At 28.8% G+C, this 17,136-nt stretch overlaps 1 protein-coding gene across 1 annotated transcript; it reads left to right on the top strand.

Annotated features, from left to right (window-relative positions):
- The first annotated feature begins 14,249 nt into the window (after positions 1–14,249).
- On the top strand, positions 14,250–15,883 carry LOC120165707. Its single transcript, XM_039175170.1, has 4 exons — positions 14,250–14,602; positions 14,807–14,874; positions 15,164–15,216; positions 15,316–15,883. Exons 1-4 carry the CDS (start codon positions 14,351–14,353, stop codon positions 15,735–15,737), a joined length of 795 nt encoding a protein of 264 aa, XP_039031101.1. The 5' UTR covers positions 14,250–14,350; the 3' UTR covers positions 15,738–15,883.
- Positions 15,884–17,136: the final 1,253 nt, after the last annotated feature.

The raw sequence follows: 17,136 nt of genomic DNA, 5'->3' as shown, positions 1-17,136 counted from the left end.
CTTTAGCCTTTTTCAAAATCTAAAACAACAACAACTGCGAATATGTTGTATGGTTCATTTACAGATATATATATACACACACCATAAAAAAGAGAGTTAAAGAAATCGAAGGCATGAGTGTTGTTTAATGGAAGATTGGTGAAGACATAAGACCCACCAACCCTTTTTCATTTTGCCTTGTGTGAGTAAAAAGATTTGACCGACAAATCCAGGTTGACAAATGCACGGGGATTATATATCTATATAAATTATACACCAACACCAGGTATGAGTGTTGTTTAATCGAATTTAAATATATTTGTTTCAATAAAAATAATATATATATATAAATAACAATTAAAATTTTGAGATTCAAACTAGAGCCAAATATTAAAAAAATAAAATTTATTAACATAAGCATATAATTTATTTTCATATTTTTATAGTTTTTCAAAAATTTTACATTGAATCCGTTGAATGATTTTAGTAGTACAAAAGAATGTTGTCCTTCTTAGAAGTCTTAGATTTGATAACTACGTTCGCAGAGAATGTGACCATTGTCAATTTACTAAAAAATTTTGAATGAAAAAGATAACAAGATGTAATCACCTCGTACTATTAACCTAAGTTTAATAATCATGTTCTCTTTTCTTTTTATATTTATTCAATTTGATAAAAAATAATAGTTTAAAGATAATAGAAAAAAAATTAATGACAAAAATAATTTCTTTTTAAAAGCTCGAGGATCAAAATATCATTAAACATATTATAAATTTATTTTTTTAAGATTAATATTTATTGTCATATATATTTTTATCTATTGAAACATTTTTAAGTCATAAATTCCCAGCTACCAGTTTAAAGAATCGCACCATCCATTATTAAATACTGAAAGGAAGGATTTTGTTACTTAATGATGCAATTAGAGACGTATGTAAGATTTTAAATTAAGAGGGTGAATTTGAACTTATAAAATTTCAGGAAACGGAAATAAGTTTTCTATAAAAAATACATAAAAAAATCTTAGACGTATGATAATTTTAAATTTTTATGGGGTGACCGCTCCTACTTGCTACCCTAAGTCCATCCCTAGATGCAATAACTTGACAAGGTTAGTGATTATTAGGTTCTCACTAAACAATGGCAGGAAAAATGATGTATCATCATCATCAACCCAACATGAGAGATATTTCATCAAATATTCTTCCACCCTTTGTGAACCATGCAACTTCTTTTTTAAAAATATTGTCTACTTCATGATGATGAGAGTGAAAATAATTAATGATTGAAATGTGTTGTTTTACCAAACACATTTTTTTTCACCGTTTGTTCTTGTCTTCTTTTGGAAATGATGATGCCACTTTAATACAATGATTTTCAGTTTTCCGACTGGTCAATTAACGTATCTTCAATGGCATCAATATTTTTAAATAAGTAAGAATAGAATGATATAAGTAGTTAATATATTTATTGTTATTTCTTAAGGTTTTTAGTTCAAGCATCGTGTATGAAAGAGTATGACTCTATGAGCGTTCATTATCAAACAGTTGAGAGTATTTGAACAAATATTAATTTATAAAAAAATATGAAAAAGAATTAAATTACTAATTTTTTATAAGGTTTTAAATTATTACGAGTTAATTATGTCACGCTTTGAAGAGATCTAAATATTTATTTTATATCGACAATAGAAAGATTTTGAATTTTAAAAATGATGATATTTGAATATCTCATCAAACATGTCATTTGAAAAAAAGGAATAATGATAAATGATATTTTTTAATTTTTACCATTTTTTATTTGTATTTAATAAACAAAAGTATTCCAAGTGAAGGAATGAGTTGTTTTAAGAATTTATTTAGACATAAATTAAGATTTTTTCAGAAATAAAAGACTATTAATAAAAAAAATGAATAGTTTCAAGTTATTTAATTTATAATTTTTTATTAAACTGATATGATTACATGATATTAATGACAAAAAAAACAATAAATAGTAATATAATATAGTGTCATAGTGTGGTGATTGTTTATCATTAATCAAATAGAATCATGAAATAAAGTGGAATAGTTATAGACACATATTAATTAGATACATAAAAACAACATAATAATGGCTTCTAGGCTGCTGTTGCTTACTAATTATGACAGTAGAAGATCATCACGGGAATCATGTGTGACACTATTATGTTTGGACTAATGAGCTGATAATTACTTTATGTAACATTACAGCTCTACTTAATTAGATTTTCAAACATTGTAAACCCCAGTAACATATTTTTTTTTATTAAAAACTCAAAATAATAAAATGAAAACATACATATACATATACTTTTATTTTTATTTTGTTAATTTGATGTTATCTACTTATAAATGTAAAAAAAAAAAACAGTAGAATGGAAGTGTTTGAAAATACATACTTTAAAGCTTTTTCTCCATTTTGGTAAAGAAAATAAGAATAAAAACAGAGGCCAGCAACTGCAATCGCATGGAAAGAAGGATCTTCTTGCATGTTCTCTTCCGAGACATAGGATCTTCTTGCATGTTCTCTTCCGAGACATAATCATTAAGCATTTTGACATGCTTCCTTTCATTATTATAAGGGTTAACTACATGGATGATCACTTATGTTTGTATTTTATCCAATTCTGGTCACTGGTTTCAGAAAATAAAAGATATGATACTTTCGTTTTTATTTAACTAAGATGTGGTCACCCCAAGTTAACTGACGTTAACGACAGGTAAATATTATGATATAATCACACATTTGGTCATTGTTATTTATATATTTTCTCAATTTAGTCATACTTTTAATAAATTAAAATAAATTTGATCCTCCAATCAATGATGCCACATGTCATGCCAAGACTATCACTTGGTCTAAAATTGACAACATAGTGTATATATTTTGTATCTTAGTGTATAAATATTTAAATTCATAATATTTTATATTATTAACTTAAAAAATATTTTTTTATATTAACTTATTAAATATATTTTATTATTAACTTAATTTAAAAATATTTTATTAAAAATATAAATTTTATGTTAAAAAATTTATTTAAAATTAAAACTAAATTGAGAGAATATGTAAATAACAGAGACCAAATGCGTGATTATACCAACGTGATCCACATTCTATCAATTGTTAACATCAGTTAACCCGTGATGACAACACCTTAATTAAATAAAAACGAAAGTGATTATATCTTAATTAAATAAAAACAAAATTAACCATATCTTATATTTTTTAAATCAATGACCAAAATTAGACAAAACATAAACATAAGTGATCATATGTGTAGTTAACCCTTATTATAATTATCTCCATCCATCATCATCGTCATTTTAGATGTTGTTTTGATGCTGAAAAAGCATGGGGCAAAACACCCAAAAAAAAATTGCAGCAATATTTTTTTAGTGATAAAAATCATCATCAATTCATTATCATGAACATCCTTCATCGTAGGCTCATAACAATTTATTTATTTTCTTTGATAATCACAATTTATGTTGAATTTTCCCACTTTCCTAAAGTTTGAAAAAATAATATTCAAATAATAAATAATTTATGTCATTATTTTTAAAATATAACTATTTTTTATTTTATTTTTTAACAATATCTATATTTCAAACTCTTTTCCATCTATAAATCGAACAATATTAAACATTTAAAACATATTTAATCTCACATCTTTTTAAATATTTGGTCAACAACATGTCAATCAAATTAATTTTAATTAACTAAAAATACTCTAATTATTCATACAAAATATATAAAAAAGTAATAAAATATTAATCCAACAATTACTTATAAAATCATTATTTAACCATTTCATAATTCTATCACTAAACAATAGCATACACCAATTCTTCAATAAGTAGCTGACCTTATTCCCATATGTAATGGGGTGAGGGGGAGGTAAGGTAGTAGGCTACCCCCAACGCCAGGTTGAGAGCAGCTTTCGTGGAAGATCTCCAACAGTCAGAATTATGAATTGTCCACCGTGGGACTCGATCCCACGACCCCAAGGTTAAGAGCCTTGCGCTCTACCAACTAAGCTGGACGGGTAATTCATACACCAATTCTTCAATATTTTAGTTTTTTTTTTTGCTAATTATTTATCAATTACTATAAATTTTAAACTTTTGTAAAATATATATTTAAGATTTATAAAATCAATATAAGATCCAATCCTATGAAACATAATTTAACAAAAATATCAACATAAAATTATTACAAGGCCAAAGACATAGAGGTTGAGTTTTAGAAAGTAATGATGAGGAATATTGACCATTTTTTTATGCCTTCAAACATACTTCACTCGTCACTCAATCATTCTCTTTGAATCCAATTATCATTAATTTATTTTCTTTCTAGTCTTACAAGCTTTCAATGCTTTGTCAATGATTCTCATTCTTATTACTATTATTAATTATTATTGCCATTATTATTGTTATTAGGGGTAAATTACAAATTCTATCCTTTAATTTTACTCTCACTTATATTTTAGTCACTTAAGTTTAAAATGTAGAATTTAACCATTAAAAATTTTCAATTACTCATGCTTTGGTCACTTCTTCGTTAAACAGTTAACGACGTTATGACGTGACATACAAAACCAAAATAATTTTATTTTAAAAGAAAAAAACCAAATTTAATTCAAAACGCCATTTTGGATCTCTATAAAAATAAAATTTCTTCTCATTTTTCTTTATCGAATGCGAGAGCTTTATTATTTATCGGTGTTTCTTAGAGGTGGGTATACGGGCTACCCGCCCGTTTAGCCAGCGGGTTTTGACGATGCGGGCTTAAACGGAGCGGTTTAAAAAGCCCGCATTCATAAACGGTTTTGAATTTTAAGGCCCGTGGCCCGTCCATTTAACCCGCGGGCTAAACGGGCCACGGGCCCCGTGGCCCGTTTAATAAAAATAATTTTAAATGCTTTAAATGCAATAAAAAATAATGTTTTAACTTACTACACCTTTAAAAATGTTTGAGCAACTTGAAAATGAAGGTAGCACCGTCAAAATAATAAATAATATTTAAATTTTATTTTAAATAGCCGTAAATGATTGTAAAATAATATTTTTTAATTTTTTAATCATTAATATATATATATATATATATATATATATATATATATAATGATATAATTACTTAAACTCAAATTAAAAAAACAATATTCACTTATATCACCAAATTGAAAAGCAAATAAAACAATAACCACATTATATTTTTATAAAATACGATTATTCAAGGCTATAATAAGACTAAAATACTATATAACTTTTTTAAAATGAAGAATAATTTGATACATTAATGATGTATATTTAAATGAAAAAAATATCAAGCAGCGATAGAATTATGACAAACACCCTAATAAATTTAAGATCTACAATAGATATAAGTAACAACATATTTATAGGTAATTTATTTTCTTTTTCTATAAAATTCTTTAAGTTTATTTTCTCTAAAATTTTATAAATTTTAAATTAAGCGGGCTTTAGCGGGTTTCGCGGGTAGCCCGCGATTATACCCATTAAACCCGCATGTTTAACGGTCCGGGCTAAAAAGCCTGCAATTTAAACGATCTTCAATTTTTGAGGCCCGAAGCCCGCACGGATCACGGGTTAAACGGATAACCCGCGGGCCTTAGCCCATATACCCAACTCTAGGGTTTCTGCGAGACGTTAAAATCCAAGTTGAAAACACAATGGGCTCTTTCTGCAATTTCCCGGCTCATGGGTAATCTTCTCCTGACCATAAATTTGAATACTTTGCTTCCATTGGGACTAGTATATATAAATTGAAAATTTTAAAATAGCGTGATTATAAGGAAATATTTGTCCAGGATTTTCTTGATCCATGACAAAGCATTCACTCTGCAGACAAACTGTTCGGCGATCGGAATGGACTGAATCTTCTAAAAAGAATTTCACCCTAATTAGATATCAACTTAGTATCATACTCCATGAACGAACCAATGGAGTTTTCAAATTGGCGAGCATAACTTCAGACATTAAATCGAATGATAGACCATGGATCTAAATCCAAAAGGCTGAATGAATGGAAGAGACCAATATAATAACAGGTCTTCTCCTTCCTTCGACCGATATAATAACAGAAGATGTTTATTAAAAAAACTTGGAGCTCTCTCTAGTACTCATTATATGTCTAAATTATAGTAAAACATGGGGCTGAAATGTATCATATTATTTACAGCACACCAGGCACATCAACATTCTAGATCTGATTTTAAATTCATAGATACATTAAGAAGGATTGACGAGGGCAATCACCCCTTAAACATAAATGGTTAGAAAACAATGATTTAATTGAATAAAATTAATGATATTTATAATAATTCACGTCATTTAATAAATATACTTATTATAATAAGTTATTTCGTTTAGTGAATAGATTTATTTTTGATTTAATGTTGCATCTATTCAATTATATCTATTAGTTTTTAAATAAATCCATTCATCAAATGGTCTTAATTCTTCGTCAAAAGGTCATAACCTTATGATTAATTTCCTCTTCTCTATATATAATATAGTTAAGGCACAAATTTAGAAACACGAGTTATAACACACAAGTGTAGAACTTTGGAATAGGAAAACACTTAGAAAAACTCCTTCCAAATTCATTCGTTTTGGTGATAGAGAAAGACAAGATTGTGTTTGATTGATCAATACTGTTATGCTTACAGTTGTAATAGTTTGTCGTTGTATCCTAGGAGACCGACATCTAACGTTACTCAAAGCACCGAGGAGATGACAAATTTGTCTTAAGGAAACTGTTCATACATGCCTCAACAAAATTTTCTCTTTTATTTATCTAACCTCGCCCATCCGATTTCATGTCTAAATACAAGTAAATCAATTTTGTTTCTCTACTTTAATTCTTTATTCATTTACTTCGTTTGATTATATAAGAATATTTATTTATTATTACTATTTTATGTTGGGATTTTCAAAGCTCAATTGATCAACTGAATATGATGCCAAGAACCCAATATTTACCCTCAAATAAGACTTCAAGTAATAACAATAATATTGATTAAATATAGTATAAACGAGATAAATTAGGGGGACACAAAACTATCCTTGGTTGAATACTCGGGAAATGATCAAGACACCTAGGTCACTTTAGTAAATGATATTAGTAACGAGAATTAGAATCAGTCCGGATATCCTTAGGTAGTGCGTGAGGCACTTTAAACTGACTAACTAGGGTCAAGACCCGACACTCGCGAGGGGTGGGTTAGTCAAGGGTGTTGTGTCAGATGTAGAGATTTTGGGCCTCATCATCGGTAGACTAGAATGGGAGTGAGTTCCGAGATGCAAAACCCTCAACCGCACCATGATGTCTATCATAGAGTAGAGAGTGAAGTTTACAAGTATACTCACTATTTCATTATACTTTACAGCTTGAACATTTACTTAACACTTTTAGTATGGTTTAGTTGTTAGTGTGACATTAGGCTAGTGAGCTCAACTGTAACACTCCCAACCCGTATCCGAATTCGAGGTGTCACATTGACTTTTCAAATCGTTTACTTTTAAAAGATAGTTGAAAATTTAAAAAATTTTGTTTACATCAAACTGATGGAACCCTTTTATGAAAATAGTTACGGAAATTCAACTATAGTTAAACATAAAACTTATTAATTTACATAAATATAACAAAGTATTTTTTTGCAAAATCATATCAGAGAATATACTATTCAACATTTAACTACATGCCAACTAAAACTTAATACAACAAATCACATACTGTTAAATCTTCTCTGATCTAATCTTCGGTAATGATATGCAGTCTTGACAGGTTCTAGCTTTGATCTTCTGACTTCTTTGCATCTACTTGTGAAACACTCACACGCTAAGTCGTTAACTTAGTGAGGCATATAAAACACAAAATCAAACATTTAAAATATTTAAACATTTCCTAAGCATTTCATAAAATCATACAAAGAAACTATAGAATACATCACATAACAAATGCATATATGCAATACAAATATACATATCATCATCCTCATCCTTATTCTCTTTATTATTAACAATATCATTCACTGACCATTCAAATCTTTTCTTTTAATATCCCATGGTATATTATTGAGAACTTAAGGTATGTGAGTACATTGAGGTTGTGCACAAATGCTATCACCACAGCTCGTATAAATTGCACCGAAATGCCGCGTAGAAATTGCATTAAAGTGCCACATAGAAATGTCCCGAAGGACCACATAGTATTGTCCCAAAGGACCACGTAGAAATGTCCCGAAGGACTACGTAGAATTGTCTCGAAGGACCGCGTAGAACCCTCGACTCTTGGCATGCCAATTATACCTTCAACTCTCATATCACATACTATAGACTTTACCATTTATGTATTTCACATAAGTTATATCACATAGACAATGAATCATATAGATCATTTCACATAGCTTATATCACATTTTCATATAATCACGTAGTTCAATATTACATATATTATATCACATTTTCATTTAATCACATAGGTCAATGTCACATAGCTTATATCATATTATCATATAATCACATAAATCATGTAACACATAAGATGACATATAACACATAGATCATATAAATAGTGCATATAACATGTAGACATATGTTCATATTCATGTACGCAGATAAACCATATCACCAACATACTTACATTCATGGAATAATGAAATCCAATTATTGGAAATAGACTCATCGCAAGTCTAATTTCCATATAATCAGATACTATAGTAGTATGCATTCACCTTAGCCTCACTTAGTCAAGCTAAACACTTAGGGTGCGTTTGGTTCACGGAATGTAAGATTACAAGTGGGAATAAAAGATTACCAGGGAATAGGATTACTGGGAATGTTGTATTTTGTGTTTGGTTGGTTTAGCAGGAATGTAAGATTACCGTGTTTGGTTAAAGGAATAAAAGATTATTGGAATATATATTTGACCAAATTGCCCTTATTATATATTTGTATAATATTACAAATTGTAAAATATTTATATATTTTATTTAAAAAATTAAATTCATAATATTTATATAATTTTTTTTACAAAATTAAAAATATAAAAAAGGTTTAATGAAAGGGTAAAAAAAATTTTAACCCCTGAACTTCATATAAAATTTTAATTATAGACTTTTTTTTGTAAATCTAAAATAATTTAAGGATAAATTTGTAATTTAACCTTCGTAGAATTTTTATTATTCAATGACAGAAGAAGGATATTTTTGAAAAAAAATAAAAATTTAAGGGAATTTTAGTCCAAAACACCGGTAATGTTACAATACCTAAGGGAAGGGAGGTAATGACATTCCCGGTAATATACCCCAAAAAATCTACTATTAGTAATAAAACATTACCGGGAATGAGATTCCCGGCCAACCAAACATGGGAATGTGGGATTCCCATCCCATGGGAATCCCACAATCCTTGAACCAAACACCCCCTAGCACTCTTGAATGAGCTTATGTCTTAGAATCATCCTGAACTTGTCTTCGATCGATACCTACACGATAATACAATTGGTATAAATATCAGAATTCATATCACTATAATTAATACTTACTAACATAAGCTAAACAAAACACTAAATTCACTGTTTCAATCTGAATAATATCGGTACCCAAGGTCCAGTACCGATACTTCTACATTATGGTATCGATATTATACTTCAGTATCGATACCCATTCTCGATTCTGGAATTACATCTCTCAAAATGGTACCGATACTTATACATTAGTATCGATACCCTTGGTATCGATGCCCTTCCTTTTGTATTGTTACTACAATATTGATTCGTACAATTTCACCTTATGGTATCAATATTGTTCTTCCAGTATCGTTACCCAAACCCAGCTCTCACTTATTCTTTCTTTGAAGTATCAGTACTGTTCGTCCAGTACCAGTACCCCTTGCCCAGAACTTATTTCTTTTGTCCCGAAAAATTTCCAAAACTTACTTAACTTCCATTCTTTAACTCCTTTCATGTCATTAAACTCAACTACATATATTAAAACTAACTTATATTACTTTAATATTCCTTAACATCCCAAATCCCACTTCAATACTTGAATCTAAAAATCACACCATATTTTCAAGAACATTCTTAAATGTTTCTAACACTTTAGATTTCTTATTCTATCTTATGACAAGTCAAATATAACTTCAAAATCCATTTATTAACCTTTTCTCACCAATTCACTTAAAAACCTTTTATATTCAATCACCCATAACTTGTAATTCTTTTAGTTTCTACTTCTCTTTAAGCTTTCTTAAGTTTTCCTAACACTCGAACCATCAAAACCACTCAAAATCTACATGAAATAACAAACTTAAAGATCCCTTACCTTAGTTATGGAGTCACGGTGGAGAGGAGGAAGAAATATGAAGAATTTTCTGGGTATCTTTAACTCTTTCTTTCCTTTTCCCACGTGTATATATAATACCCCCACTATGAATTTTAAATTCATTTCCTTATAAAATGAACATTATGCCCTTTCCACTTCCAAACTTTGCTATTAAATCCTACAAAGAAATTCCAAATAAATTCCTAAACTTTTCAATTTATCAAAAATTGATCACAAAGTTTTAAAACCTTACATTTTAGTCACTAGCTTGATTTTTGGGATGTTACATCATCATTTGGAATTTGTTTCCTTATGCAGGTTAGTAGGAGGAGAATTCGAGGAGCCTTTTTGAGCAACCGAGATCCAAACCTAGTGTGAGTATAGTACGTCTCGAGATATCTTATTTAGAGGGCATGTATTATTTGGAGACCCCTTTTTGTATATTCGAGACGTAACTTTCATTAAAACGTTGGTCTTTATATTTTGTTATATTTATTATGGGAGCTCCCTGATGTAAGATTTATTTATACTTTATGGATGAGTTTCTTTATATGAAATGATTTTAAATGGTTGTTTTGATTAATAAATTGAGAAAATTTTGGGTTAGCCACTTTGGTGGTTCCGTGTGGCATTCTAATCGGTCGACAATGTGTCGTACTGGTTTAGGATGTTACAGACAAACTATAAATCAAATTCAAAATCAAGGGTCAAATTGCATTAACAAAAGGTCAAGGGACAAATTACAATATAAAGCCAAAGTCAAGGGCCAAATAGCATGAAAAAAGGCAAGGGGCCAAATTGTAAATCAAATATAAGTCAAGGGCTAAAACATATATTAATCCAATAATAATAAGTAATTTTTTGTCATTGAATATTTGGTATATTAGTAAGACACATTGTATTTCGGGGGGATCATGTTTAAATCCTGGGGATAATATTACAAAAAAGTTAAACAAAGTTCCTAAAATGAATATATAAGATGGAACCTTATATTTAAAATAAAATTTATTATTTTCATTAAAAGATAAAATAATTAAATTATTGTGTTTAACTTCTATAGAAGTTATTCAAAGAGAATATAAAACATGATCTTACTAAGTTTAAATTTATAAATTAGTAAATTTTCATAAACCAATATTTATGTTTTTATCAAACATGTTTATATTCATTACTTAGGGGCTGTTTGTTTACTTCAGAATGATTAAGCGTTGAATGATTCAAATGATGAATGATTCAGAGGCTCTTAATGGTTTGGCTCTGAATGTGACATGTTGTTTGATAACTGGCTCTGAATGATTCAGAATGTACTTCTGTGCTAAATCATTCAGCACTGTTTTGCTGAATCAATCAGCACTGAATCATTCAGAGGTGCGAAACAAACGTGCTGAATGCTGAACGGTTCAACATTCAACACTGAATGGTTCCATTAAGAGGCAAACAAACAGCCCCTTAGGTTTTATGAATATATCAAATAAATTTATGACATAAATTTAATACTTATACTATTCAGAATTCATCAAGTGATTTCAATAGTCAAAGAAACAGTTATTCTTCTCAGAAGCGTTGGTTCGAGCAGCTACATCTGTAAGGTGTATGTATTTTCAATAAATTAAAAAAATTATGAATGGATACTACCTTATAGTCACCATAGACCATTAAAAAATAGTTATACAATTAAGTACTAAAAATTTAATACTTAATTTTTTGTACTTATTTATTTTCATGTTTTTCTTTTACATAAATTAATTTACCAGCTTAATAAATTAAATTTTTTTCATAATTACACGGATCATATTTTATCTTTTGATTAATTTGTGTTGATTATAAGGTAATATTCGTTTATAATTTTTTTAATTAATTGACAATGCACACTTACACTGCTTAAACCCATGATTTTTAAGGAGAACATCAATTCTTTTTACTACTAAGGCTACTTGATGGATTCACATGGATCATAGTTAAACATCAACATTTTTTTTAATTTTAAACAATACACATTAAATAAGGCACCATTTTTTAAACATTATGAGATGTTATAATCTTCTCTATATGTAACCAACTTTTAAACTCTTATTTCTTTTGATTTTCTGTGCCTACTTAGATTTTTTTAATAGTTTAAGATGATTACAAGGTGATATCTGTTCAGAATTTTTCTTAATCGTTGACAACTTATATACTCTGTAGATACAGTTGTTCGAATCTTGGACCTTTAAAGAGAACAACATTACTTTTAATCATTGTCATTTGATGGGTTTTTACATGCCTAAATTTAACTTTTATTATATATGATAAAAAATATTTCGAAAATAAAATCCTAAACACTTCTTTAACCATGCTTCAAATTACTCTTAGATTTATCCACTTAATTCATCACGAATTTTGGTAAAACAAAACCCTTTAAATGAAGATAAATACCATTAATCACTTGCCCATTAAATCATATATAAATTTGTGCAATTGTGTAGCTTTTATAATCGATTAAAAAAATAATATTTAACGTATAAAATATTAACATGTTTAAATTTCTGTAAAATATGATAATTTAATATATTGTTTAGAAGAAATATTATTTTTTAAAAACGACAGCGACTTTAATAATTTTTTAAAATTGAATTAAAATTAAAGTTTCATGTATATAATTGTAAAAAAAATCAAAATTTATGTATCACATTTCATATTTATTGAATTTGCATGTGTAACTTTGATATTTATATAGTACGAACTGACCGACCTCAGTAGTAATGAAATTATTGTTATACCTTAAGGTCTTGAGTTCGAGTACCACGAATGTTAAGGGTATAAACATTCAAAGTCAAATATTTAATAGTTATCTTTAAACAAATATTGTTTTGTAATTACCCTAGATTTATTTTTAAAAATTGGCAAAATCATTATTATTGTATTTTCGAAGTAATAAAACATCCCTCCAACTAGTCAGGTAAGCCATGATCTCCAAGCAAGATTATCGACATACCCAAAAGATCTATCAAGACTCAAATCTTTTGATTAACAAGAACATTTATTTATCCTTTAAGCATATGAACAATAATCATAATTATATTTTTGACTTCAAGATATAAAAGGAATCAATGTATAAACCCCTACAATAATCATAATTATAGTTATTTAATTTTTTAATTTTAAATTTCTTACAAAAATTATAATAATTCTATCATTGTTCATAAAATATTTACTGCATCAAATAATTATTTATTTATGTTTATATAAAATATTTTCATTCATTTACATTATAAATATAGATAGAGACCAAAAGTAGATTGAGAAAGTCTCACGTGTGGCAGCCTTAATATACGATTAAGGAAAGACGCTACTGGTTTTGTAACTATTTTTTAACAAAACTGGTAAAAAATTATCAAAAACATTATTATTTCTACAAGTTTTGTTATTATTTGGCATTTTACCGATTTTGTTAACATATCCAATAAACCACTATCAATTTTATTATTTTTCAACTGATTTTATTATTATTAGACATTTTACCAAAAATGTTAAAAACCATTAATGTCATCAAAAAGGTATAAACGATTAAACTACCCACTCCCAACATTTTTTGTATCTCTCAATGCCACCCTGGCATCCTCTTCACTTTCACCCTCTCCTGATTCCTTAACAGTCTACCTTTTAAACCGGTCACAAGCACGTGCATTTCACCCTCACTCTTATCCGTGACTGAATTGCAACAAATAAAAAGTTAAAGATATGTATTAAATAAAAAAGAAACTAGATACTATTATATTACATTTTCTTTAGTATCTGTTTGTTATTTATAAAAAGTAATTAATTAATTAATTTATTGGTCTTCATTATTATAGTGGTTGTTGTTGTAGTATTTGGGGTTTCGCGCTTTCCTTTTTTTTTCCTTCTCTCATTTCTTTCTTCTAAAAAAAATCAATTTCTTTCTCTGGTTTTTCTTGATTTTTCTCGTTGGTTTTCTTCAAAATTTTCTCAGAGGAAATTATATAGATTGTATCGGATATGAGGATCAGAAAAAGACCGGTTCAACAGCCCTTCTCTTCGATTTCACCTCTTTCATCAGATCCCAACATTAACCGGTCTCCGGTGGTGCAACACCCTCCACGGCGGCAGTCTCCTCCTCCGTCTGATCATCCAAACTACCCGATCCGACGGAAGCAACCGGCCCAGGTCGGTGATTCATCCATTTTCCCCGAAACAACAACAATAAAAGCAAGACATGGAAAGGAGCTGGAGAAGAAAGAAGATGACTTGGTTAGTTCAATGATTCAGAGATTATTTGGTCATTTTTCTATCATAGTTTTAAGGTTTTTATAAAGAGTGCACTTGTGTTTGATGTAATAAAAATAACATCTTGTCTGAAAATTGATTTGCACCCACGAAAGCTTCATATATTAGGTAAAAGTAAATATAAATTTATATAAATTTATCCTTTGTATTTTGAACTTCTTCTTGTAGGTTTTGAAGCAAGGAGTAGAGGAGGAGAAGGGAGAAAATGGGGAGGAGGAGAGCAATTATACTACCAGGTAAGAAAGCCAGCCAATGTTCTTTTTCTTACTTCATCAACACTTGTAGTAAAAAACTGAAAAGGTTAAAAAGAAAGTTCGATTAATAAAAAGATTAAATATAATACAAAGTGCAAATACTGTTTTTTTTATTAGGTTATTTTTATACCAACTTTGGCTATCCACCATATAACTTCCCATCTAATCTTAGTCTTAACTCTCTTCTTTTTCTTTCTATGTGGTGCACTTTGGCATGGTCCCCATTTCGACCAATATCTGGCCATGGATTTTCTGGGTTTGTATTTTATAGGAAGAAAAGTATTCTTGGTGAGGGACTAGGAACCGAGTCTCTATTCCATCAAGGTAAGAAAATATATTATCTGCAAAATCAAATCGAATTGTAATATTTTCATATAGTTTTGATTATTGGAGGGTGTTGCACTCGTTCTTTTTTGAGTGTAGGAGACAAGGCGTTTCCATTGAAGAAGAAAAGAGGGAGCTCCGAAAGAACAGCACAGAAAGATAACGATAATGATAATGATAATAAGAGTGGGAAGAAGAGAGGTCGAAACGGTGCGTTAATGGAAGGTTCAAGGTGCAGTCGAGTTAATGGAAGGGGATGGCGGTGCTGCCAACAAACACTCGTCGGATACTCGCTCTGCGAGCACCATTTGGGGAAAGGGAAGCTGAGGGGTATTACCGGTGTTAAAAGCCGACCGAATGATATTAATGCAGCGAAGGAGGGGGATCGGAAGCCACCATTGTCGAAACAAGGAAGTGATGAGAAGCCATCGATGAAGCTGGGGATGGTTAAAGCTCGATCGATGAGCAGTCTGCTAGGACAAAACGACGGTGGAATTGCAGTTCATGATCGTGATAATTAAAACTGTTTCAAGATTTTCGTTTTTTTAGATGTTTGAGATTCTCGATATAGCGATGCTTTGTGTTGTTTTTTAGTGATGTTATGGATGATGGGATTAATGTTGATTGAAACTGGATGGAATAATTTTCTAGTTGATTAAGTGGAAAATACGTGTATGTAAGGGAGACCCCCACCCGAGACCTAAGCTTACATAATTATTGTTTTTCTTTTGACTAAGGAAAATGCATCTATTCGAATTTTAAATCTCCAAAATAATAATATTTTTTAGTCATTAAAATTATTTAATATATATATTATTTTAAAATTTAAATTTTAACCATTCTATTTTATTTTATGAATTTGAATTCATGTATTATTTTAATTTAATAATTTTATTTTGTTAGTTTGGTAACTATAAAAAATAAAATATTTCTTTGATCTTTCATATTAATAGTTTTTATCAGTTTAACTTGCCATACTTAAAAATATAAAAAAAAATATTAATTGAACATTGTTATTCTTAGTCATTTTTGTTAACAGTTTTAAAGGGCCAAATTGATAACAACTATAAACAGAAAGTATTAAAAGAATACTTTAACTTTTATACTTGCCAAGTCAGCAATTAGTGTAGCATTGGAGAAAAAAAATTAAAGGAGACCTAAATTTGGAAATAAAAACAGAACTCAATTTCATAAGAAAATAAAATATAAAGACTAAATTTTAAAGTTTGAAATAGTACAAGGTTCCATCAAATCATGTCCTAAAAATTTTTAATATAACTTCTTAAGTTCGTATTTCCTAACGAGAGTTTCTGCGTCCGTCCGTGTAGATCACCATATTATAACTTATCAAAGTTTAATAATTTAATTTGATAAAATTAAAGTTGATGTTAACTTTAATGATTTACAATGTAAATTATCTTATACATATTTTTGTCACTTTTTAGTCTATGTTTATATGTATATTTGTTAAAAAGTAAATAAAATAAGCTAATTATCAATCGATGGTTTCTTCGGTAATGTTTAAAGTTTGAATTCTCATATTATGTATGAATAGAGAAAATTGAACTGGAAAAGTTGTCCATAATATATTTATGTATAATTAGGTCCATATTAGTCGATTAACAAATCAGATATCCGTGCTTATTATAAAAAGAGTTAATTCCATCATACGTTTCCAAACTCTGACACTCATTTTAAATTGGTCTTTAAATTTTTAAATATTTCAATTTCATCCCCAAACTATGAATCCCATTCTAAACTGGTTCCTAAACTTTTGGATCTTCCACTTTCATCCCCAAATTCATCCAAATATGTAATCGATTTCAACCATAGTTTAACCTAATTTTTTTCAAACACATAATAATATAACTTGGACTAATGATTTTATTAACAAGGGATGTGATTAGTATATACATATAA

Source organism: Hibiscus syriacus, unplaced genomic scaffold, assembly GCF_006381635.1.
Source record: "Hibiscus syriacus cultivar Baekdansim isolate YM2019G1 unplaced genomic scaffold, ASM638163v2 tig00111587_pilon, whole genome shotgun sequence".
Taxonomy (NCBI): Eukaryota; Viridiplantae; Streptophyta; class Magnoliopsida; order Malvales; family Malvaceae; genus Hibiscus; species Hibiscus syriacus.
The sequence above is the reverse complement of the archived record's forward strand: the minus strand, read 5'-3'. Positions and strand labels throughout refer to the sequence as shown.